Genomic DNA, 26,179 nt, shown 5'->3' with positions numbered 1-26,179 from the left:
TTCTTATTGACACTGACCTTTTTTAAATACCACAGTTTACTGAAAGCATAATTCAAAATAGAATAGGGTAGAAGTGAAAAAAAAATGGAATGAAATTAAAAAATAAAAATATACCATTTTCATTTTCCATCTTAACCTACTGTTTGGTTAAGTAAACAAAATGTAAAGGTACCTTTCCATATGGATCAGCTCAGTAGCATGTATGGCTATCATTAAAGGGATCATCTCTTTGGAGCTTTTTGAGTAGGCCCACAGAATCACATTCAGCTACACACACAGTTCCTAAATCTCATCCTCTAAAAGAATCACTGGGATTCCTGGCATTGGTAGAGGCTCTCTCAGAAGATATTTTACATGTTGATTATCTGACCAATTTGTGAGACTCAAGTTTCCCCTGGCTATGTCAAATGGTCAAATTTAATAGTATATGCTTTAAGATTACAGGCTGTTGCTCTTTCATGAGTTGTCTTTATCCCAACAAAGATCAGATTCTAAGGATACCTTATAATTATAAAGCCCAGAATATGAAACCAGTAAGCAGCTACCAGGTGAAAAGTCTCAAACACTTCCTTCCTTCTGTCAGGAACCTCTGACCAGTGCTGAAATGTAACTATAATGTCAACTTTTCCATGAACTGACAGAGGAATACACTAGAAGAAAAACTAGTCACCTGCCCTGTATGAATTTTATTTGATTTGCAAATATGACTCCAAAAATAAAGAAAATTATAGAAAGATCTTTTTTGGGGGGGTAACCAGGGATTGAACTCGGGGGCACTCAACCACTGAGCCACATCCCCAACCCTACTTTTTATTTTTATTTAGAGACAAGGTCTTAATGAGTTGCCTAGCACCTCGCTGTTGCTGAGGCCGGCTTTGAATTTGAGATCCTCCTATCTCAGCCTCCGGGGCCTCTGGGATTACAGGCATGTGCCACCATAACAGGCCAGATAGATCTTAAGTAAGTTACAAACTAGATCTCAGAACTACCTTTAACAGTCTGAACAAATTATTCTCTTTTTGGCATATTTTATCCAAAAATTTAGTATGTTCTGTTCAACAAACATCAAAACACTGCCATATTTTATATAAGAGATTCCTTCTAGATAGCAGCAAGTCATTTAAAAAAAAATCTATCCAGATCTTGTTATAAACTGTATATTCTTCCTTGCAGAAAGATTAATATAATGGTAGAGCACAATTAACATTAATTTTGGAATGACAGAATTCAAGTGACAGAGTTCACTTGAATTCAAAGACAGAGTTCAAGTCCTGACAGTATAATGAGGAAAGCTCCATCACCGAGTCAATAACAGAATTAGGGTTGTTATGAGGGTTCAATCAGTAAATAGGTACAAAGCAATCAGAATACATGGTAAACCCTCAAAAAAAATAGTTTTACTATTTTCTAACGTAATTATCTGATTTAAAGTGAAGATTACATGGGATTTGCAACAAGGTCATAAATTCTAACAAGACTCAACCCAAGATTATCCTGCCTACCTACCTTTTGGCAACTTTTATTTGTTCAATGATACTACCAAAAATTTTTAATACAACTAAGTTAATTAGAAAAACCCAATAATCAATTCCTCTTCTCAGAAGCTCCACAAAATATGGTGGCAGATATAACTGAAAGGACCTGTGGACCGAAGGAAAAAAAAAAGTATGGTGGCAGATACAACTGAAAGGAGCTAATGCCACTGAATTGTATACCTAGAAATGATGAATTTTATATTAGATGCATTTTTCCAAAATAAAAAAAAGTAAAAGCAAAAAAAATTTTTTAATGAAAAAACTGGAACAAAAAATGGACAGATCTTATAGAGCTGGTCAACTGTTAAAAGTAGAATCTAGATGGTAGGTATATGAATATTCACTTTCAATTTTTCTCTTTGAAGAGTTTCACAATAAAATATTACATGAAGAAAACAATGCTGGCACCCAAAGGTTTGCTTCTATTATCATCTACTAGTCAGAAATAATAGCAACTTGAGTGCAGTGGCATACACCTGTTGTCTCAGCACTTAAGAGGTTGAGGTGGGGGATCATTTGAGCCCAGGATTTGAAGACTAGCCTGGGAACACATCAATGTCCCACCTCAAAAATAAATAAATAACAATAATAGCAGATATTCAGATAATTGCCTCCTTTTCTGGGGAATTTTAAGAAGCACCTTTTATCAGCCATATCCCCTTTTACTATAGCCATCCTGAAAATAAAAACACTTGAAATTTCTTAATCAGTGTGTGTGTGTGTGTGTGTGTGTGTATCTACATATTTACATACACACACGTATATATGGTCCCAAGTTAGTTAGTCCAAGTCCAATTGCCAAGTATTTAATCTCTCCTGAAGAAATGCAGAAACCAAGTCAAAAGAGATTTCTGTGCCCAATTATTGACCAAACAAAATAGTGGAAAGGCTAGAATTTCAGTACTAGGGAATCAACCCAGGGCTTCCCACATGCTAAACCAAGCACTCTACCAAGAGATACATCCCAACCCTTTTTTTTTCTTCTTTTTCCCCCCTTTAATTTGAAACAGGTTCTTATAAATTGCTCTAGTTGGCCTTGAACTTCCTATCCTACTGCCTTGATCTCACAAGTGTCTGGGATTACAGGCAAACTTGAGACTAAAAGCAAGTTTAGTCTTTTGGCCACACCAGGCCAAAGGCTAGAACTAGATTATCGGTTCCTAACTTTTTCATTAGATGCTAAAGCCAGGTACCCAATATATGGGAGCAAACTGAGAATATACTGAATTTATGCTGAATAAATACCTCTGAAACTTTAAAATGATATCCAATTCTTCCTCTCATTTTGTTTCCGATTCCTACTGGTAATTGAGATTTTAACATATTTCATGCTCACAACAAGAACTCAGACAGCATGTGGTACCCCAATTTTTTTTTTAATCAAACCACCTCACATCCATTATGATGGTTCTACTGAGAATACAGAAAATAACAAATATTGGCCAGGATGTGAAGAAATTGGAATCCTTATGCAGTACTAAGGGGATTGTAAAATGTTGTAGTCACTATGAAAAACAGTATGATAAGGCTTGGGGATGTTGCTCAGAGTCAAGAGGTTGCCTAGCATGAGCAATGCCCTGGATTCAATCCCCAGCACCTCAAAAAGGAAAAGAAAACAAAACAAAACAAAAACAAACCAGTATGGTGACAATTCCACTTCTGGGCATATACCAGGAAGAACTGAAAGCTAGGTCTCAAAGAGATATTTGTACACCCATGTTCACAGCAGCATTATTCATAATAGCTAAAATTTGGAAACAACCCCAAAATGTTCCTAGAGATGAGTGGATAAGAAAATGTGGTGTATACATAAGGGAATATTATTCAACCTTTAAAAGGCAATTTGGACACATGCTACAACATGGATGAATCTTGAAAAAAAATCACAAAAAAGACAAATACTATATGATACCATTTAGATGAGGTAATTAGAGTAGTCAAAGAAAGACAGAAAATAGGATGGTGGTTGCCAGAGGTTAGGGGAAGACAGGAATGGGGAGGTGCTGTTTAATGAGTACAGAATTCAGTTATGCAAATGCAAAGAGTCCTGAAGATGGATGGTGGTGATGGTTGCACAACATGAATGCACTTAATACCACTGAACTGTACACTTAAAAAATGGTTAAGATGTTAAATTTTGTTTTGTGTATTTTAACACAATAAAAATAAAATCAGAGAAGAGAACTGATCTCCTCAGAAAGCCTGGCGATGCTCCCTAGGGACTGATTCACATGCAACCAACTCCTGTGGCTATTAAACCATGTCAACCTCTAACCACCTCATGAGACCTTGTCTCCTCACACTCTCCATCCTGTCCAGGGCCACACCAAGTGTTAATTTCAGCTCAAAAAACCAACAGTACTCCTGTTCCACCAGTTTTGTGTCAAAGCAGCAAAGAACTTAATCTCTGTAAACCTGCCTCCTCTTTAAAACAAGGATAATTCCCACCTACCTGCCTCACAAGGTTGTTATGAGGGTAAAAGTGAGATCATGTATATAAAAGTAGCTTTAAACTGCCAAGCACCAAAGAAACACAAATTAAGTTTATAACTACCTTCATATGGAAATCCAGAAGGAGCTTTTAACAACATAAGCTTCACAAATACCAGCTTGCAACACCGCACCCATGCTTCCATTTAAAACCCACATCATCTCCAAATGACACCTTTGTTTTTGTTATAAACTGAAGGGCAGCATGGGAAGGGGAGCAAATAACCTAAAGCATTTTAACTAACCGACCACCAAAAACGCAATCAAAAATTACCCTACTTGTCCTATGAAAGTTGAATATTTATGACCAGCATAGGCATGCAACACCCAGGGACTACACTTCCCACAAAGCACCGAGGCGAACCCGGGCGGCAGACGGGCGACCTGGGATTCAGGGTGACCACCCCTCTCCGAAAGCAAGGATCAAGGTCCCCTGGAAAACTGCAACGCTTAGGGTCGAGTATGCTCTGGTTCTCCTTTTTGACAGCGCTGTCACCCCGTGGTTTTTCCTGTGACTAGAAGAGCGACCCTCTAGGCCCTTCTGCCCTCCCGGCTCCTACTAAGGGTCACCGCCTCTCCGTGACCTTTCGACTGATTTCTAGTGTGTCACAGAAAGGCACCTTCTCCCCTTCCTGGAAGCTCCATTTCCAGAACTCGCCCAACAGTCAAGACCCGGGAGGAGGAGAGACATGGCAGGGTCAGACTGGACCGTCCGGCGCTGCCCATCACCCCGGGGCTCCGGCCGCCTGCCACCCCGGGCACCGCGGGCAGGGGGCTGGGCTCCCCCGACACGCGGGCCGGGGCGGATCTCGGGCAGGGGTGGCTCCGCCCGGGGCTCTGGTTTCAATTTCGCAACGTGACGGTGCAAACCTGAGGCCTACAAACGCCGGCGGCGGCGTCCCGCGCCCCGCCCGCCCGCCAGGCCCGAGCGCCCCAGCCCCGAGAGCCCCAGCACCCCGCACGCTACCGCCGCCGTCCGCCTGCACGGCCCGGCTCTGCGCCCCGCGAGCGCGCCCCAGCCCTCTGGCCGGGTGCCGGCCGCCGCCCCCCGGCCTGCGCGGCGCCGGTTTGGGCTCGCAGCCGCAGGCTCGGCCGTGGCACTTACTCAGCTCGTCCTGGGAGGCGGAGGCGGCGGCCGCAGCCATGTTGCGCTGGGGACGGATTGAGGGAGGGGCGGAAGGGGGAGGGAGCGGACGGGCGGCGCGGGGGGCTCGTGGCTCCCGGTGCGGCAGGGGCCAGGAGCCGCCTGCGGTCACTCGCGCCGGCCGCGCTGCGCCCACGAGGCCCGCCCGCCGCCGCCGTCTGCGTCCTCCGCGCTGCGAGCGTCGCTCTCGCCGCCCCCCGCGAGCTCGCGATTCGGGCGCTCCCGCAGCTTCGCCCTTCTACGGAGCCGCCGCCGCCACCTCCGCCTGTGCGGCCGACTCCCCGCGCGGCGGCTCTGCGGCTCCGCGCCGCGCTCGCCCGACTCACGCCGGTTTTATATTTAGAAAGAGCTGAGCCATCCTCCCAGCGGCCCCCCCCGCCGGGCCCCTCGCGCGCCCGCCCGCCCTCGCTCGCTCGCTCGCGGCTCGTCCTGCCCACCTGCCGCCGCCCGCCCCGCCGACACTCCCCACGCGGACCCGGCACGCGGCGGCCGGCGCGGGCGGCGGGGCCTAGCCGCTCCGCCATCGCGGAGCAGCCTACCGCGACCCCAGCGCTGGCCGGACGCGTGGGCCTCTGACCTGAGTCCGAGCCGGTCTCCATGCCTGGGGTACTGCGGAGGGCGCCTCAAAAAGGTGGCGGCCAAGGAACGCGGTGTCCCGCTGGCCGAGCCCGTGAAGCCGCGCGCTTCAGTCGGTGAGGAGCTGAGCCGGGCTGCCCCTGCCGGGGGAGATCCTCGAGGCGGGGCCGAAGCTCGGGTTTTAAAGGTCTGTTGCTGTCACGTTGGCGGGGCCCGACCTGAAGAAACACGCCTGTCCAGAGGAAGAGACGTGGACTCGGGAAAGTAGAGCCGGGTTCGGAGTCGGCGGGAGGAAGCCCCGCCCTGCGCCTCCCGCCGAACTTCTCAGCCCGGGCGCTGACTCAGGCCCAGGCGAGCCCCGGCGCCGCGAACGGCCCGCGCAGGCCGCAGGGAGGTGTAGGTTGCAGATGCCCTTAGGGACCAGGGCTGCGGAATGAAGGAAATTCGCAAAGTTACGTGTTCCGGTGGAACTGTATACGCTTATACCAGCCATTAAATTTTTGTTTATACGTTCTTGGCAACCTGAATGACTTATTTTTATATCGATTAACTTTTTTCCTTCAGTTTGTCCATGAGGTCATGCACAATGGAAAATGTAATCCCATGTACTTGAAAAATGGAATTCGAATTCAGGGATTGCATAATTGCTGTACTTAAGTGATGGGTACTGTCATAACAAATTAGGTCCAAGATCAGATACTGGGTTTTTTTGTTTTTTAATAAGAGGAAGAAATCAAGATCCTAAATGAATTGGAATAGCATTTACTCCTAAAATGGAAATCTCCAAATCCCCGAAAAATGTCTTGAAAATTGAATATGTCATTCCAGATGTAACAAAGTGCAAGATACTTACACAACACTAAAGATATACTCATTTCCTGTGTTGTTTTTATGGCAAAAATTTACATTATCTTTGTAAACAATACAAAGATTAGGAATATCATAAAATTAAAAATGAAAAGAGTCCTTCATCCCAGCCCCACCATCACCGAAGATAAATTTATGGAAAAAGTTAAGTGAGCATCCTACAAGAAGTTGTTTATGCACACATTATGTGCAGTCCTATTTACAACTTTGATGGGGTCTTGATTCCATATCAGTTTTCCCCATCCCATAAACATTTTCACTGTTAATTTTAAAACTACAATACCGAACTCTGCGCGTGGACCCAACCCTATAATCCCAGTGACTCAGGAGACCGAGGGAGGAGGATTGCAAGTCTAAGTCAACCTCAGCAATGTAGCAAGAGCCTAAGCAATTTGGTGAGACCCTGTCTCAATTTTTTTAAAAAGGATTGGGAGTGTGGCTCAGTGGAAAGCTCCCCTTTTTTAATGCTTCTGATCACTAGTGTTTAAAGCTCTAAAGTTTCTTAGAGTTGCTTCTCACTTCAAACTTATTATATCTTAGTTTTCCCATTAAATAGCTTCATAGTCATATGAAGTGTTTTGGCACTGAATAACAGCTTTAAGATACCGTCTATCTAGAATTCAACTTTCAAAAACAGACAAGGGCTGGGGGCAGCTCAATGGAAGAACTTGTGCCTAACACGCATGAGGTGCTGGCTTTGATCCCCAACACCAAGAAAAAAAGCAAAAAACAGATGAGAAGGGGCTGGGGATGTGGCTCAAGCGGTAGCACGCTCGCCTGGCATGCGTGCGGCCCGGGTTCGATCCTCAGCACCACATACAGACAAAGATGTTGTGTCCGCCAAATACTAAAAAATAAATATTAAAATTCTCTCTCCCTCTCTCTAAAAAAAAAAAAAAAAAAAACAGATGAGAAATTGGGGTGAGGGGCAAACAGGGACCAGAAAAGAGGCCACTGAGAAACTGAAATAAGATATCTTGAAGTCTTATTTAGTTAGGTCTTGCCAGATACAGTGGTGCACATCTGTAATCCCAGTGATTCTGAAGGCTAAGGCAGGAGAATGGTAAGTTCAAGGCCAGCCTCAGCAACTTAGCCCGTTTTTCAAAATAATAAGTAAAAAGGCCTACAGATGTGATTCCCTGGTTGAGGGCCCTGGTAGTAAAAAAGAAAAGAATAAAATCAGTTGGATGCAATGGTGCACCTGTCTACTCCAGATACTGAAGTAAGAGGATCACAAGTTCAAGGTCAACATGGACAAGTTAGACCCTTTCTCAAAATTTTTAGATTTTTTTTTTAAAGAGAGAGAGAATTTTAATATTTATCTTTTAATTTTCCGCGGACACAACATCTTTATTTGTATGTGGTGCTGAGGATCGAACCTGGGCCACACGCATGCCAAGCGAGCCTGCTACCGCTTGAGCCACATCCCCAGCCCAATTTCTAGAATGTTAAGAGACTGGGTGTATAGTTCAGGGCAGAGCACTCACCTAGTATATGCATGATCCTGGGTTCAAACTAGCAAGACAGAAGGAAGGAAGAAAAGAAGTAAGATTATGTCTTATTATATCAGCATCAAAAAACCAAGCCAGACAGCCACATGCCTGATGCTTGTAGTCCCTGCTACTCAGAAGGTGGAGGTAGAAGGATTGTTTGAACCCAGGAGTTCTAGGTCAGCATAGGCGACATACAGGACCCTGTCTCTTTAAAAAAAAATTAAAAAGTATGCTGAGTTAGATCCCCAGCACCACAAAAAAAGAAAAGAAGAAAATATGGAGTATATTTTAACAAGCTTTTCATCTACAGTGGTTAAAAATAAGCAATTTTAGCTGCCTAAAAGGATCAATCTTCAACTTTCTAGAAAATTAAATTATCCCAATTGATTGAATTACCCATTCCCAAAAAGTTCCAGACCAGCCAAAATTCCATATAAATAAGTCTCATATGTTATTTGTTTTGGTTACTGAAAAAGCCAGAGACTAGGTCCAACTTGCCCACGCAGTTCACACTTAGGATCTTCATCTCTGTTCTTTTCAGTTTTTTTTTCTTTTTTTTTTTTTTTTTTTTTTTTTTTTGAGGTGCTAGGGATTTAACCCAGGGTTTTGTGCATGCAAGGCAAGCACTCTACCAACTGAGCTATATCCCCAGTCCCCTCAGTTATTTATTAAAGACATATTTCACTATACATAAAACCCCAGCACACCTCAAGACACTTCGCTTTTAAAAATCACACTCAGAAACATCTATTATGGTCTCTAACCATGATAGAAAATCCTTGTATTATTTGACTCTGATTCCTATGAATTTTGACTATATTTTATCTTTTTAATACCTTTATTTTTTTTATTTGGTGCTGAGGATCAAACCCAGCACCTCGCACACGCTAGGCAAGCGCTCTCTACAGCTGAGCCACAACCCCAGCCCCTTGACTATATTTTAGATCTGCATCATCTTCAGTGTTTTTCTTCTTTTCTTCTTTTTGTTTTCTGGTACATATGTCCTCTCCTAAGTATCACTTGTTCCAATTTTCATCTCAACTCCAGAGATGGCATTGAATTCTTTCCAGAGCACTTTCAAGTACTTTCCAATATGTTTTTGTCTTTCAGACATTGCCAATCAATTCCCAATCTTGGGCAAAATTCAGTTTATTTTTCCTCTCAAATATCATTGGAAAAGAGGCAGAAAGCTGACCTGGCCCAATATAAAATGAAATCATGCATGTTAGAGAATGAAATATTCTTCCCTCTTTCAAAGATTTATCCCTATACCTGAATATCCTTTCTCCTCTGATTTCCTTTAGACAGTAACTTCAAAATTTCTTGTTCATCTGACTCTAAGAGTTTTGATAAATAATACAACCTATTCTTGCATTTATAGATTGGCATTTAAAATTTTCCTCATAACTTGAAAATTTTTGACAACAAATTCTATTCTAAATATTATTTTTTTACAATCAAGGCTCTTTCAGCTGGGTGAGATAGCACATGCTTGTAATCCCAGTGACGCTGGAGGCTAAGGCAGCAGGATTTTAAGTTCAAAGTCAGCCTCAGCAAAAGTGAGGTGCTAAGCAACTAAGTGAGACCCTATAAAATACAAAACAAGGCTGGGGATGTGGCTCAGTGATCAAGTGCCCCTGAGTTTGGGTACCAGGGGGTACAAAAAAAAAAGAAAGAAAAATCTTGACAAATTAGCAAAACCCTATCTCCAAAAATAAAAAAAAAAAACTTGGAATACAGCTCAGCTGTATACCCAGCACTGCAAAACTAATTATTAAAAAAATAAATGAAGGCCTTTTTGTCACTTTTAAAAATGTTATCTTCCATGTAGTCATTTTCTAAAATAAGATATTCTTTTGGGCTGGGGATGTAGCACAGTGGTAGAGCACTTGCCTAACATGATCAAAAGCCCTGGGTTTGATCCCTGACGCTCAAAAAAAAAAAAAAAAAAAAAAAAAAGAAGAAAAAGAAAAAGATTGACTTGACACCCCCATCATCTCTTTAAAAAAATACATGAACAAGTACTTAATGGTCAGAAATTTTACATAATTGAATTTTCTCTTTGAACTTGTATTTCAATTTGACTTCTCTACCACGCGGCCAGCGCAATGGTTTCATTAATGAGGTTCTTGGCATAAAAGTTAGCTAGCGAGATCGAAATAAACACACAGACTCAGTTACCTTTTTCTATGACCAGGTCCGAGACGGCTCCCCTCTCTGGTTCCCTCCTCTAACCGCCCGGCAGGGCAGCAAGGATTACTCAGGGCTAGCAGGAGAGAGAGAGAGTGAGCACGCCAGGGAGTAGCCTTTTATTGGGGAGCAAGAAATTCAGGGGAGAATTCCATCCAATGAAGGTTGAAGGGGGGACCGCACTCCAAGGTCAGGGTCAGTGATTGGGCCTCCGGGGTCAGTGGTCAGTTACACCCCCACACGGACAGGTTCTCTCATCAGGAGAGGGCCGGGAAAGCTCCGACACAGCCAGAGCGCCTCAGACCCTAACCGGGAGTCACCCAGTCACGTGTGAGAATGGCTTCCGACATATTCCCCCTTTCTTTTCGCAAAAATGAGGCGGCGGTTCACTCTCTGGAGTTTCTGTATTCTTGTTCTGAAGACTCGCCATCCTACAATTATAATGCAATAGAGAATTAGCAGCAAAGAGAATAATCCAATAATGTACCAGGCCGAGTGTTTGAGAATATTTCCAGGGTTGAATCCATTTAACTCCTTCAATATTTGGTTAGCCAAAGAAGAAGGATCTGAAAAATCAGCTCTATTATTTTGAATGTCTTGGATATGGTGATGAAGTTCCAGAATATCCAAGCTATTATTACTATTTTGCCAAATACCTAACAAATGGTTTTTAACCTTCTCCCAATCCCAGAGAGAAGCATTGTACTTGGCAGCTGTAACACACACATACTTATAATTAGCATGGCATTTAAGCCTTTCTTTAAATTTTAAGGCTGAAAGTTCATTACCTATGTCAATAACAGTTGCCTCTAAGGCGTTTAATTTAGTTTCAATCTTTTCATCAATATTTACTTGATTACGCAGAGCCTTGGAAGTATTTTGAGCTAAATTATTAAGAAATTTTGCATGCTGAATATTCTGAGACAATGTCAGAGACGCAGAGACAGTTGATGTAATAAAAGAGACTAGCGCCAAAACACCAACAATTATAACTCCAATAGCACGTTTAGGTCTTGCCAGCTGGGCATGAATTTGTTGTAAGACTTGTAAACCAGCATCAGCATACCATGGCTCTGAAATATTAGCAGGTAATAAAACAAAAGAGGGCTGATGAAGTATCAGCACTCCTTTTCCTCCATTATACCTAGTAATACAATTGGTTAGGTTACATTTATTACAAGTAACAATATATCTGTCATCTATCCATTTAACTTTTACATTTCCAATAATTAAAACATAAGGAGATTGGACACAAGCTCGTAAGCCATAGCAAGATCCCTCTTTACAGTTCTTGCCAATAAATCTTGGTAAGGGTTTGTCTGTAAAATGTAAGAATTCTGAGGCAGCAATTAAACGCCAAATATCTTTTTGAACACCACCTTTACTATAAGTCAAATATTACTAACAAATCCTGCAGGTGTCATAGCAGAATTTCTTCGTAATTGTCTCTTATCAATTTTTGGAGACCAGTCTAAAATATACCCACTATCTTTAGACACCTTATGTTGTACAGGAAAGGGATTTATACAATCCATCCATTTAGGAAAGGTGCCAATCTCAATTGTAGAACTATTTGGACAGTGGTGTATCTGTGGAGGCTTTGCAGAAATGACTGGCTTATTATGGGAAAGTCCCATCTTAATTACTGATCTAGTATTAGGTTTTTAAATTTCCATAAATAGAATAATTTGTCAGTCTAGGTCTACCAACCGCTGTTTTTTTTTTTTTGAATGATACTTTCAGACAGCCAGCATGTTTATCGTGGGACCAACACAAGGGTAATTGGGCACTATAGCCAGAATAATTAAATCTAGTCACATGATTGGGAGTAATATGAGTATCTGTAAATCCTCCCATCATGAATGAGTCATTAGTAAATACTGGAATAGATTCTCCAGTCCACACAGCTGGGTGTACCAGGGGTGGATCTGGGAAATACGTCCAGTAAGTGTCTACTTGATCCCCCTTTACCTGACAGCCCAGTAGGGCAATTACTGTTGTTACCATCATCATTGGGGTCCTGTTTTTTCCTAGGTCTCGAAGTATTCGGGAAGCCTGGGTTGTTAGCTTCTTCACGTCTTCCCATGAAATCAGCTTTTTGGCTGGGTCAATCTGGTCTTTCTTCATCCTTTTCCGATATCTCCTCCTTCTGGATGGGGGCTCCTCTGGGTCGATCCTCAGTCGCTTCAATCTGGGTTCTATCTCTTCCATGTCTGATAGCACGTTCAGGCACCCAAATAGGACGAGAAGAATTTTCTGGGAAAATACAAGCATGCCCTCTGCCCCATATAATCACCGGGTCTGGGCCCTTCCACTGACCGGTCTGTAAATCTTTCCACAAAACTCTGCCTAAAGGGCCTGTTACTGAGGGAGACATTTGTCTCTCAGCAGCAGTGTGACCTTCTGCGTCACAGTTTAAAAAATTTAAAACAAACAAGGCATGATTAAGGCTATTTTGGGGAGTCATAAGCTTATCCCCCCTTTTTAATTTTTGTAATTGAAGTTTAATAGATAAATGAGCTCGTTCTACAATGGCTTGACCTTGGGGGTTATAAGGAATTCCTGTTTTATGATTAATTTTAAACTCTTGACAAAATTGTTGAAAAGAAGAGCTCACATAAGCTGGAGCATTATCTGTTTTAATCTGCATAGGGCATCCTAAAACAGAAAAAGCTGCTAGGCAATGAGAAATTACATTTTGAGAATTTTCCTTAGTACGTGCTGTGGCAAAAATAAATCTAGAATAAGTGTCCACTATGACATGCACATAACACTGCTTACCAAATTGAGGATTATGAGTTACGTCCATTTGCCAGATTTGATTTGGTTTTAATCCACGGGGATTTACCCCTGATGGTAGAGATGGAGTGTGAATAACACACTTAGGGCATTGGCTTACAATCTGACGAGCTTGTTCTCTAGTAATATTAAATTTTTTACGTAAGCTAGAAGCATTTTGATGATGTAAGGAATGGGAAGCTAGTGCACAGTCATATGAAGACATCTGTTGACAAAAAGCTACGAGTTTGTCAATTTTGTTATTACCTGAAGCTAAAGGTCCTGGAAGATTAGTATGAGCTCGTATATGTCCTACGAAACATGGATATTTCCGCATTAGCACTGCCTTTTGTAAATTATGAAATAATTTAAATAACTCTTGTGATGAAGTATACCCAATAACTGAAGTTTCAATATTTTTAGTAACTCCGACTGCATATAAGCTGTCAGAATAAATGTTAATAGGCTCATTTGCAAAGTAAGTTAAGGCACAAATCAGAGCTTGAAGCTCTGCTCTTTGGGCAGAAGTATAAGAAGTTTGTATTACCTCTGTGTGAACACGACTATAAAATCCTGCTTTACCTGAACTTGATCCATCAGTGAACACTGATAAGGCTTCATCTATAGGATGGGCACGTACAATCTTTGGAAAAATAAGTGACGTTAATGATGCAAATTGTATAATCTTATCACGAGGATAGTGACTGTCTATCTGGCCAGGAAAATCAGCAAAGGCTATTTGCCATGGGCTAGAAGTTTGAAAAAGCCAATTAATCTGTTGAACAGAAAATGGAATAATTATGATATCAGGTTCAGATCCAATTAATTGTAAAATCCTAGTTCTACCCTTAATTACTAATTGAGCTATAGAATCATGAAAAGGAATTAATGTTTTTTGAGGGGAGTGGGATAAATAAATCCACTCAATAACTCCTAATTTTTGCCATATGGCTCCTGTTGGTGTATGTTCAGTTGGAAATATTAATAAATACACCATTTCCTTAGGATCAACTCTAGTAAGCTGTGCATTTTTAATTGCATTTTTAACTTTCCTTAAGGCTGTTTTAGCCTCTAAAGTTAGCTGACGTGGAGAGGTTGGAGAAGGATTTCCTTGTAATATCTGAAATAAAGGACTTAACTCAGAAGTAGTTAGTTTTAAGGATGGTCTCAGCCAATTAATATCTCCTAATAGCTTTTGAAAATCATTAAGGGTATGTAACTCCTTAATTCTTATCTGAAGATTTTGAGGACGGATTGTACGTCCTTGAATTATCTGACCTAGATATTGAAAAGGTGACACTTTTTGAATTTTTTGAGGAGCTATGCATAAACCCATTGTTGTAAGCGAAGTCTCTAACTGAGTAAAAATTTCTGAAAGTACCTCTGAATTAGCATGAGCCAATAATATATCATCCATAAAATGAATAATATATGCATCAGGAAAGCTACTTCTTATGGGATCTATCGCCTGGTCTACGTATTTTTGGCACAGAGTAGGACTATTACGCATTCCCTGTGGGAGTACTTTCCAGCAATATCTTTTAACAGGTTCCTTAAAATTAATTGTTGGGACAGTGAAAGCAAATCTCTCACAATCTCCAGGATGTAACCTTATAGAGAAAAAACAGTCTTTTAAATCTATTACCATCAAGCTATAATCTAAAGGAATGGCTGTGGGAGAGGGAAGTCCTGGCTGTAAGGATCCCATAGGCTGAATTGCATGATTTATTGCCCTTAAATCCTGCAGCAATCTCCAATTTCCTGACTTTTTCTTAATAACAAAAATAGGTGTGTTCCAAGGACTAAGCGTTGGTTCTATATGACCAGCCTGAAGTTGTTCCTCTACTAACCTATGAATTATTTTAAGCTTTTCCCCTGAGATGGGCCACTGAGAAATCCATATAGGCTCCTCTGTGAGCCAGGTGATTTTTTCAGCTGTCTTAGGGATCGGGGAAGTACTCAGGGCCCCTAATAAAAATTTTGGCTTGGAGCATTTACTAATCTTTGTCGTGGAGACTGGTTTGTAAACAGATACTCTTCCTGAAGGGTCTCCTTATCATCTCCAGGAAAATACCTTTGACTAACTTCTTCAACTGACCTTATAGAGTTAGGAGTAACTAATAACAATCCCATTTTGGTTAAAATATCTCTTCCCCATAGATTAGCTGGTAAAGTCTCTAACACATAAGGCTTGAATACTCCACTGTTCCCATCGGAATCTTTCCAATGGAGATAGTTGGCACTTTGAGCGGGCTGTGAAATCTGCCCTATGCCCTCTAGGTTAGCTGGCGCTACGTGTAAAGGCCAGTTTCTTGGCCAAAATCTACTGGAAAGAATAGAGATATCAGCCCCTGTGTCAATTATTCCGAGGAATTTTTTATTATTAATTTTAAGTTCTAATAAAGGACGCTCTTGTCGTACTAACTGTGACCAGTATACTCTGTCCGGCGGCTTAGAAGCTGAACCTACCGGCAGGTGTCTCCCTGCATCACAGGGCAATAAAATTAATTGGGCAAATGTATCTCTTGAAGTGAGCCTTAGGGCATAATTGGATCTTACAGTAACCTTTAATTGTCCTTTAAAATCTGAATCTATCACACCAGGTACTACCTCAATGGCTCCCTTTAAATTATTACGTCCCAAAATTAAACCTATAGTATTATCAGGAAGCGGCCCGAAAATCCCAGTAGGGATTTGTTCTGGTCCTGATTCAGGGCTCAATTCAATTGTCCTTGAAGGCCCTAAGAAAACTGTCTGTGATCTACGTTCTGGTAAAAATCCCTCCGGAAAAAATCGCGGGCTGTCCTGGTCGGCGCCAGTGACGTCACACTGTGCGACCTCTCCTCGAATTCCCCGTATTGTTGCTCGGCCCGGGGAGGGGCCGACCGGAAGTTTTTTGTCCTCCAGCTAGGAGGAAATGATGGCGAGAAGGCGGGCTGATCCGCGCCATCTGGATCCGCCATGTGGGATCGAGTCCTGCAATATCTATTATCGCCAGTAGATGGAGTCCTGAACTTGCGCATGCGACATTCCCGCGCAAAATGATTGTTTTTCCCACAAATGTAACATTTTCCGCGGGGTTTTCGCCCTAAATCCTGTGGCTTTAAGGTTTCTTTTAGGGCTGCGGCTAAAGCTACAGTCTGTAAATGTGTAGAGTCCACATCAGAACACAAGCGAATGAACTCAGAAACTGTGCCTTTCTTACGGTGCGGCCGGAGAATATCTTGACAGTACTTATTTGCGTTTTCAAATGCTAGTTGTCTGACTATGAATTCACTGGCTCCTGGATCTCCGATTGACCTGTTTGCAGCCTGGTACAATCGGGCTACAAAATCTGAATAATGTTCACTGGCACCTTGCCTGATTTTGGTAAGAACTAAATTGGATTGGTCCTTAGAGACTATTTGTCTCCAGGCACGCTTTGCACAATCAGTTATTTGATTGTATATTACAAAGTCATAATTTAACTGCCTTTCTAAATCAGCAAATTCACCTGTCCCTAAAAACATTTCGACTGGTGTTTCTATATTACGTTTCCTATTCAGTTCTGCCTGTTCAGTACAAAAATCAGTCCAATAAGTTCTCCAGAGCAAGAAATCTCCCCCGCTCAGACAGGATCTGGCTACAGAAATCCAGTCGCTAGGAGGAAGGGGCTGGGAGCAAATATTATCTATCAGACTCTGTACGAAAGGCGAATTTGGACCGTACGTCTCACATGCACTTTTTAGTTCCTTAATGGTTTTAAAAGGAATTACAGCATGAACTCTAACTCTCTGATCTTGCTCATTAACTTGCTCAAAAACGGGAAAAAGTTGAAAGCCACTAGTATCCTCCCCCAATTCCTGAGCCTTCTTAATACCTCGCTGGAATGGGGTAAGAAAGGTCATCGTTAATCCAGCGTACCTGTTAAACTTTGTTCTTTTAGCGGGTATGGGCTGAATTTGAGTAGCCTGGGCAGGCGGTGTTAAACGCAGCCTGTCGAAATTTCTCTGTAAATCCCGAATTTCAACATCTGATTCTTCTCCCTCTGACTCTGAGACAAGGTCGGATTCTGCACTATCGCCATTTTGAATTTGGGCTTCTAAGTCACGTGGCTGAGAAGAACTCTGAGCCCCTCTAGGAATCTCTTCTGGATTTTCCTCTCCAGGAAGATCGTTTACCTCCCTTGGAGGGCTCTCTAGGACCTCGGAGGTATCTCCTTTCTGATGTTGCTCTCCATAATCTCCCTGCCGAGTAACCTGATTTTGCAAGTTTAAATTTACATTTTTAACTTTGGGCCTGGCCCCTAGCGCCTTTGTTTTTAAGCGGCTTAAAGGAAAAGGAATTAACGTAGCCTCAGGCGGATTTTCCATTTGAATAGACTTGATAGCCCATTGAATGCCTTTTAGCAGGTCTTCAGGGGGCCACGAATTCTGGCCCATATATTCAAAAAGACAAACTTCCAAGGCCGTCCAGGTTCTCTGAATATTATCTATGCCTCCAGGTAATTCATTTGAAAGACAGACCTTTTGTAACTTTCTTCCTAATTTCTCCCAAGTAAGTAAATTTGGAGACTCTTGTTCACAAAACCAAGGACAATATTTACCTACAATCTCTAAGAATTGTAATAACTGAGCTTTCTTTATCTGTTTTCCTTTCTGATTAATTATACTGTCTAAAATAGTCAGATACATTTCCTTATCCGTAGAAGTTGAATTTCCCATTTTAATTAATTTAACGTCTCTTTCCTTCAATATCTTAAGGTACTTTTGTGACCCAAATTGTCACCACTTCCTTTTGTGACCCAAATTGTCACTATTTCCTTTATCTTTACTTTTTTCTTTATCTTTATAGCGCGCTCCCACTCAATCTAGCTAATCTAGAATGCCCCCCTCGTGGGCGCCAATTCTACCACGCGGCCAGCGCAATGGTTTCATTAATGAGGTTCTTGGCATAAAAGTTAGCTAGCGAGATCGAAATAAACACACAGACTCAGTTACCTTTTTCTATGACCAGGTCCGAGACGGCTCCCCTCTCTGGTTCCCTCCTCTAACCGCCCGGCAGGGCAGCAAGGATTACTCAGGGCTAGCAGGAGAGAGAGAGAGTGAGCACGCCAGGGAGTAGCCTTTTATTGGGGAGCAAGAAATTCAGGGGAGAATTCCATCCAATGAAGGTTGAAGGGGGGACCGCACTCCAAGGTCAGGGTCAGTGATTGGGCCTCCGGGGTCAGTGGTCAGTTACACCCCCACACGGACAGGTTCTCTCATCAGGAGAGGGCCGGGAAAGCTCCGACACAGCCAGAGCGCCTCAGACCCTAACCGGGAGTCACCCAGTCACGTGTGAGAATGGCTTCCGACAGACTTCCCCTAATTTGTACTAAAGCAATGTAATTGTTGATATTGTTTGGGTTGGGTTGAGTTGAGTTGGATTTGTTGTCTTAGTGCTAAGGATCAATCCCAAGGTTCACACATACTGAACATATGCTCTACCACTGAACTACACCCATAGCCCTAAAGCAAAATAATTTTAACCTTGAAAGTTTTATTGTTCAATTTCTTATCACTTTATCCATGAAAAGCATATATATATATAAATTAAAATATTTAAAAATGCTTCCATGACCATTTAAAAAATTATTTTGGATTGAGTAATCATAATTAATAGTATACAATTTGTCAAAATATATATGTAGGGGCTGGGGATGTGGCTCAAGTGGTAGTGCGCTCGCCTGGCATGCGTGCGGCCCGGGTTCGATTCTCAGCACCACGTACAAACAAAGATGTTGTGTCCGCCAATAACTAAAAAATAAATATTAAAAAAAAAATATATATATATATATATATATATGTATATATATTTTGACAAATATATATATATATTTTCGACAAATTATATATATATATATGTATATATATATATATATATATATATGTATATATATATATATATATTACAGCAATCATTTTTTAGGCTTCAATCTATTCAGACTAACATTTTTTATATTACAAATTTTAAGAGTTATTAAACAAAAAATTTTATTGGCCCTGAGCATGGTCATGTACCTATTAATCCTAGTGTTAGGCTCGAATTTGGGACCCCCAAAAGACCACCAGAGACCAAGATCAATGTAAGCAGCAAAGAGGTGTTTATTTCGAGCTAGCTCGGTCCTCTGCGTGCACACAGCAACTGGTGACGCTGAGATGCCCCGAGCCCAGGGTTTGCAGCAGTTTTATACACTCTTTGGGGAAGGCAGGGACTTCACATATATCATAGCATCTCTTAGCAAATCATTACACACTGCGGGAAAATCAAACAACAACTCTTAACATTGATTAGCACATTCACTGGTGGGAACAAGTTGGGTAGGGATGATTGGTTAGTGCAAGAGGGGGATTCCTTTGAACTGATTGGTTTAAGCCACAAGGGAAGTACTGCTGAACTACATGGTTTCCCAACATGTTATCAACCACTATAAATTACTGGGAGGGTCATCTGGCATCCCAGGTATTTTCCCTGTCTCATGCTGATTGGTGGCTGCTGGGGGGTTGCTATGGATCCTCACCTAGTCTGACTGAGTCAGGGACACCTGCTGCAGCAGATCTCTCCTGTTATTTGTAGACAAACAACTCAGCAGGGTTGGTATGTGCCTAGGAGTGCTCTGTGGGTCTTTCCAAGGACAAGGGTCAAGCCCCATTCCTTGGACAGGCTTTGCTCTGAGGTAGAGGCTGGTTTCTCACTAACTACTCAGATGGCTGAGGTAGGAGGATCACAAGTTCAAGAACAGCCTGAGACCCTGTTTCAAAATAAAAAATAGGAAGGGCTAGAGATGTAGCTCAGTGGTAGAGTTCCTTTAAATTCAATCCCCAGTTCTACAAACAAACAAAACAAAAAATGTGTTCGCAATGCATCTCTTAATGAAAAAGAGAGCCACACACAAAAAAGATGGCGAGTCAGAGGCATTCCTTATTACCTAAACTAGTATTTTAAATCATAGCAAATCATACCCCTTTGATGGTAGTCTTGGAGTTTTCACTGTAGGGGCAATGAAACATAGTTAGAGGGGAAATGACTGGGAGGTATCGATTAATTTGGAAAGCTAAAGGAAGACCATTGTGAAATAGGACACGTTATTGTTAAAGGTGATCTTAGGCAAATTAATTTGAAGAAAGGCTAACAATAAACTAGACATTGTTTGTCCTAATATTATCCATGCCCACAGATCCTAAGAAAATCTTCATATATTCCCAGGAAATTCTGTACAATTCAGAATTGAGCATCTTCCATACTTGTTCTTCTGATTCTGTTCTGTCCCATTCTCTCCTTAAAAAAAAATAAATAAATAACCTACCTAATTCTTTTGCATTCATTCTCTTAGTCATGCCGCACCTTTATTCTTTCCTCAATCCACTGGACCCCCTGAAAGTAATCACCTGCAGATCAACCCACTGCAAACTCTGGAGGACACTTACTAATTACCACTATACTTTGGATTTGAAATGTACTTCAAAGGCCCATGTGTTAAGGGCTCCCCTACCCACCTACACTATTAGGAAGTGGCAGAACCTTTAAGATGTGGGCCCTAGTGGGTGGTTTTCAAGTCACTGGGAGCATGCCCTGAAGAGAATAGTGGGAATCCATCCCTTTTCTATCCCTCTCCCTTCCATGAAGTAAGCAGATAGCTCTACCACATACTCCCCACTATGATATGTTGCCTCACCACAGGGCCAACCAATCATGGACTGAAACCTAAACTGTGAACCAAAAATAAACCTTTCCTCTTTTCAAGTTTATGCAACCTAAGGTGTTTGTTACAGTAATGGAAAACTTACTAACATAATTACCTTCCCTGCTTTCTCTTTCTCTACCACTTCTTTCAAATAAGTATTTCCTGGAGCTGGGGGGATATTTACCTAGTGGCAGAATGTGAAGGAATGAGACCCCAGGTTCAATCCCTAGCCCCAAAGAAAAGAAAAATTTTTATGTCTTTGGATTTCAAGCACAAATTCCTCTACTTATTCTTTCTTTGCAATCTTTAACCCCGCCCCCTTTGATTACTAAATGATTTGAATTTCTTTCTCCAGTTAACTCTCCTGGACATCTTTATTTAGATGTTCTATTTGTACTTCATACTCAATTTGTTCCCAACTGAACTTAACTTTTTTTTTTTTTTCAAGTCTGTTTCCTGTATCCCTCAGATTGTGTAAAATCAGCATCAAGTGGATCAAGCCAGAGATCTGGAGTAGCATATAATTCCATCTGCTCCTTCAACTTTAATCCCTGTACACAGATAGTCACTGAGTACTATCAAGGTTTCTCTGGTTCCAGAGAAAAAACAGTTCACATAAGATTTGCAGAAGATTAATGGAGCACTTCACAGAAACAAAGGAAAACTAAACAACTAAGTTTCTTGAAGAGCTAGGCAGCCCTCAGGTCTCCACCTAAGAACTTGCAAGACCAATCTTCAGAGAACTAGGAGCAGGTAATTCAGCAGCAGCCTTGCACTTCCATATGCAATGGAATAAAATATAACTTCCAATTTTTAATTCAGCCCTGGTTAAAATTAAACCATAACTTCTAAGGATATTGAAGGAGATTTCCATAAGCTCATTGGTATAAATCTTTATGCATTCAAGGGACTCTGCTGCTCCCCACTTACCTCAAGGACAAAAGAAAGAATGAGAAAACTTCCATTCTGATGACTATAGAAGCACAATGAAAAAGAGATTGTTTCAAAGGTCTGCTTGCTGTAGCTTCTTTAATGCTTAATAAGGAGCAAAAGAGAACAGTGTTAAGTAGTTGGCCTTTCTCATTCATGCTATGATGAATTCAGCAGGCTTCACTGGTATACATTGTGTGAGTTCTTTTGTCAGAATAAGAGTATTTAGCTGATAATTCTCATCCCTGTGAATACCATTTCACCTGATTCAATTGATTTCTTCAAAAGAGTCAGGATTGAAGGTAGAGTTGACTAATTTAGCTTGGATCTCATGTCCACCCTGTGAAGTGGAGTTGGAACTATTAACACAAGAAGGGCAATGAGAAAGTTGAACAATTAAGCAAACCATAACAAGCCACGTCTCACTAGTCTAAACAGCAAATATTCATTCTACATAACATGTCACTTCTTCCCTACATCTTGCCATAGTCCACCTTCTTTAAGACATCTTTTGGTTAAAAAAAAAATTCTCAGCCCCCATTGCATTCTGGCTTCTGCTTTTTTTTTTTTTTTTTTTAACTTCACTCTAATGAGGATCACTACTATTTCTCTAAAAGTTTGCCAGTGATTGCTCCTATTAAATTTAATGATTTTTAAAGAGAGCTTAGTCTTGCTGACATCTTTCAAACATGAAATATTCTATTTTTAATGTTGATTTTATTTCTTCTTTGTGCATTATAATTATCTATAATAATGGGATTCAGTGTTACATATTTGTACATACACATAATATAACAATATGATCCCATCAATTTCATTTCCCAGTATACCTCCCTTATTTCTTATCACTTAATTCTTTCGTCATCCTTAACTTATTTGCCTCCTATTTCGGTAAAAATATCCTGGAATTGTACAGTTCCTCCAGGATGCCAATTGTCTTAGTTTGTTTGGGCCTCTGTAATAGAATGCCATAGACTGGGTGGCTTATGAACAATGGAAACTTATTTCTCACAATTCTAGAACACAGGAAATCTAAAATCAAGACATGACAGATTTAGTGTCTAGCAGTGCTTCCTGGTTCATCAAGAGCAAACTTCTCACCATGTCCTCACGTGGTGGGAGGGTGAGGGGGTGCTTCAGAGTTTCTTTTCTAAGGCCTTTTGCTAAGTTAAAAATGTATCCCTGAAATTCATGTCTTGGAATTTAACCCCCAAATTCATGTTAATGATATTTGGAGGTAGTGCCTTTGGGATGTATTATAGATATGGTTTGAGCATATCCCTCAAGGGTACCTATGCTAAAATTCAATCCACTGTGAGGTATTAAGAAGGTAGAAACTTGGGCTAGGGTTGTGGCTCAGTGGTAGAGCCCTTGCCTCACATGTGTGAGGCACCAAGTTCAATTCTCAGCACCACATATAAGTAAATGAATAAAATAAATGTCCGTCAACAACTAAAAACATTTTTAAGAAGAAGAAGGAGGAGGAGGAGGAGGAGGAGAGAGGAGGAGGAGGAGGAGGAGGAGGAGGAGGAAACTTAATCAGAGCACAGTGTTTGGAAGTGGGGCCTTTTCCCAGGCATGCTGAAGCTTGCCTATAATTCAAGCTACTTGGGAGGATGAGGCAAGAAGATTGAAAGTTCAAGGGCAGCCTCAGGAACTAGCAAGATCCGGTTTCAAAATAAAAAAAATAAAAAGAGTTAGTTATGTAGGTCAGTAGTACAATCCCCAGCACCAAAAGTAAATAAATAAATGGGGCCTTTGGGAGATGATTAGGATTGGATAAGGTCATCTGGGTAGAACCCCCGTGTTTGAAAACTGGTAGCTATGTAAGAAGAAAGGAGAGAGAGAGAGAAAGATCTTCTCTCTCTCTCTCTCTCTCTCTCTCTCTCTCTCACACACACACACACACACACACACACACACACACACACCTTGTCTCTTGCCATGCAATGCCCTATTCTCCTTTGGGACTCTGCCAGCAAAAAGGCTGTCACCAGATACAGCCCTGTGACCCTGAACCAAAACAAATCTCTTGTCTTTGTAAGTTTTCCAGCCTCAGGTATTTTGTTTTAGTAACAGAAAATGGACTAATACAGGAGACAATTAGAATTAAATGAGATCATGACAGTGGAGCCTCCATAATAATTGTAGTGCCTACATAAGGCATAGAGCTAGCACACTTGCTCTGTCTTTCCATGCAGTACCCTCTGCCATATTATGATGCAGCAAGAAGACCTTCACTAGATGGGGAAGAGATGTTAGCACTATGCCCTTGGACGTCCCAGCCTCTGGAACAATGAGTCAAATAAACCTCTATTCTTCATAAATTACCCAATATTAGGTATTTTGTTATAACAACAGAAAGCAGATTATAACAAGCATGAATCACAGTCATGATGGCAGAAACTTGTGACCTAACCACTTACCAAAGGCCCTACTACCACATACCATTATATTGGTGAAAGCATTTGATGTATTAATTGTGAGAAAACACGATCATTCAATCCATAGCAAATATGTGCAAGAAATATTTCTTTTCAGAAGAATAAATAGGTTGAAAAAACAGTTACTTCCAACTCTTCTTTCCATGATAACAAACATAGTTGATATTTGGGGAAGTTGGTTGCTACCTTGAGAAATATTATATCAATTAGGACTTTAGTAATATTAAAAAAAAAAAAAAACTTAAGCAAATGGATTTTGCTGGCTCATCAGACTCAATAGTCCAACAGTAAAGCTGATTCAGAGATTTTTTTCATTTCTGATTTTCTAAGCTTTGCCCTTCATCATGTGTTCTATTTGTCACCCGGCTGTGGCAAAAATGACAGCAGCAGTTCTAGATGCCATATCATCATACCACCTGTGCAGATGAAGCAAGTCTCTTTTTTGTTACTTCTCTCATGAAAGAGAAGCTTCTGTTCTGTAAGCCCCAAGAAAATGCCCTGTGTCATTAAACTCAATTAAGTCATGTGTTCTTCCCACAGTCAACACACTCCTTATGCTGACTGGGTTAAGATCACTGGCAGCAGAACTGGGGAATCAGCTCTCTGTGCTACACATAGAGGAGGGGTGGATACTATGGTCTGAATGCTCGTGTCTCCCCGCCCCCCCATTCATATGTCAAAAACTAATCACCAATATTAGCAGATGGGGCTTTTGGGAGGTGATTAGACCATGAAGACAGAACCCTCATGAGTGGGGTTAGTGCCCTTATAAAAGAACCCCAGAGCACTAGAGCCCTTTCCACTACATAAGAACATCTATGAGAAAGTGGGCCTTCATCAACCTCAAATCTACCATCACCTCAATCTTGTATTTCCCCCCTCCATAACTATGAAGAACAGATTTCTTTGGTTTAGAAGCTACTCAATCCATTTTGTTATAGCAGCCCAAACACACTGAGAGGATCTATGAACTACAGTCAGGATGCTGCTGCCATAAAGGAGGAAGAACGGATGCTGCATAGCCAATACCGCAGGCAGCCGTCAAAACACCATCTTAACTTCATCTGCATCTGTGTCTGTAAGCCCTGGCTTGCTACAGCTACCACTGCTTGTCGGCAATTAAAATATGGATGTGATTCTAAAATGTAAGGTGACTATGGGGGTCTGTTTTATCATGTAAATCAACATTGGTCTTTATGAGACAGCATGAACAATGACTTAGAAGATTAGGCTTTGGTACTAATCCTCTTTACCAGGATTTCAATAGTGATCCAAATACCTGTAAACTGGGTGACCTTGGGAAAGTTACTCAACTTCTCTGTGTCTTGATTTCCTCATCTTATAAAACATAGGTAGTGGGGCTGGGGCTGGGGCTCAGTGGTAGAGTGCTTGTCTTGCATGGGTGAGGCACTAAGTTGGATCCCCAGCACCACATAAAAATAAACAAATAAATAAATATATAAAGATATTCTGTCCATCTACAACTAATATATATATATATATATATATATATATATATATATATATATATATTTTTTTTTTTTTTTTTTTTTTTTTTTTTAAACAACAACAATGGGCTGGGGATGTGGCTCAAGTGGTAGCACGCTTGCCTGGCATGTGTGAGGCCCGGGTTCGATCCTCAGCACCACATACAAACAAAGATGTTGACTGAAAAAAAAAAAAAAAAGAAACCAACAACCAACAAACATAGGTAGTGGGGCTAATGTAGACCAGTTGCCTACCATGTGTGCAAGACCCTGAGTTCAATGCAAAAACAACAACAAAAATACATATATCATCATAATGCCTGCTTCACAGAATTATAGGAGTTTCAGCATTCAGTATATATTTTTCCCTTAATTTCCAACTTTTCTTTCTTTTGTGTGTGTGTGTGTGTGTGTGTTTGTGTGTGTGTGTGTGTGTGTTTCTGGAGATTAAACCCAGGGCCTCTTAAATACTAGGTAAGCATTCTACCACTGAGCTACATCTCCATCCCTGGCCATTTTCCAAAGAGAATTAGACATTAT

General features: G+C 41.2%; 1 protein-coding gene and 1 long non-coding RNA gene across 8 annotated transcripts in view; both read right to left on the bottom strand.

Annotated features, from left to right (window-relative positions):
* Positions 1–6,053, bottom strand: part of Ecpas (Ecm29 proteasome adaptor and scaffold) — a 117,417-nt gene extending 111,364 nt beyond the window's left edge. For 2 of the 6 annotated variants that reach the window (XM_076845686.2, XM_076845689.2), the window contains exon 1: positions 5,747–6,053. Coding sequence is in view for 3 of the 6 variants with exons in the window: in XM_076845689.2 (XP_076701804.1) it covers positions 5,747–5,768 (22 nt within the window). In the remaining 3 variants the exon portion in view is untranslated. Of the gene's footprint in view, positions 1–4,645; positions 4,854–5,130; positions 5,482–5,746 lie in introns of those variants that run through there. The other 4 variants (XM_076845685.2, XM_076845684.2, XM_076845683.2 and 1 more) reach the window with 3 other exon arrangements.
* Positions 6,054–10,313: 4,260 nt separating this feature from the next.
* On the bottom strand, positions 10,314–17,153 carry LOC143641424 (uncharacterized). Of its 2 annotated transcripts, none has more exons than XR_013155334.1 (3): positions 16,977–17,153; positions 12,267–12,551; positions 10,314–10,726 (listed from the first exon to the last, which is right to left on the bottom strand). It is a non-coding gene; the product is annotated as an uncharacterized LOC143641424 (long non-coding RNA). The 2 variants fall into 2 exon arrangements; XR_013155333.1 differs by having other exon boundaries at positions 10,318–10,726; positions 12,300–12,551.
* Between the last annotated feature and the right edge of the window lie 9,026 nt (positions 17,154–26,179).

The sequence above is a fragment of the Callospermophilus lateralis genome, chromosome 2, assembly GCF_048772815.1.
Source record: "Callospermophilus lateralis isolate mCalLat2 chromosome 2, mCalLat2.hap1, whole genome shotgun sequence".
Taxonomy (NCBI): Eukaryota; Metazoa; Chordata; class Mammalia; order Rodentia; family Sciuridae; genus Callospermophilus; species Callospermophilus lateralis.
The sequence above is the reverse complement of the archived record's forward strand: the minus strand, read 5'-3'. Positions and strand labels throughout refer to the sequence as shown.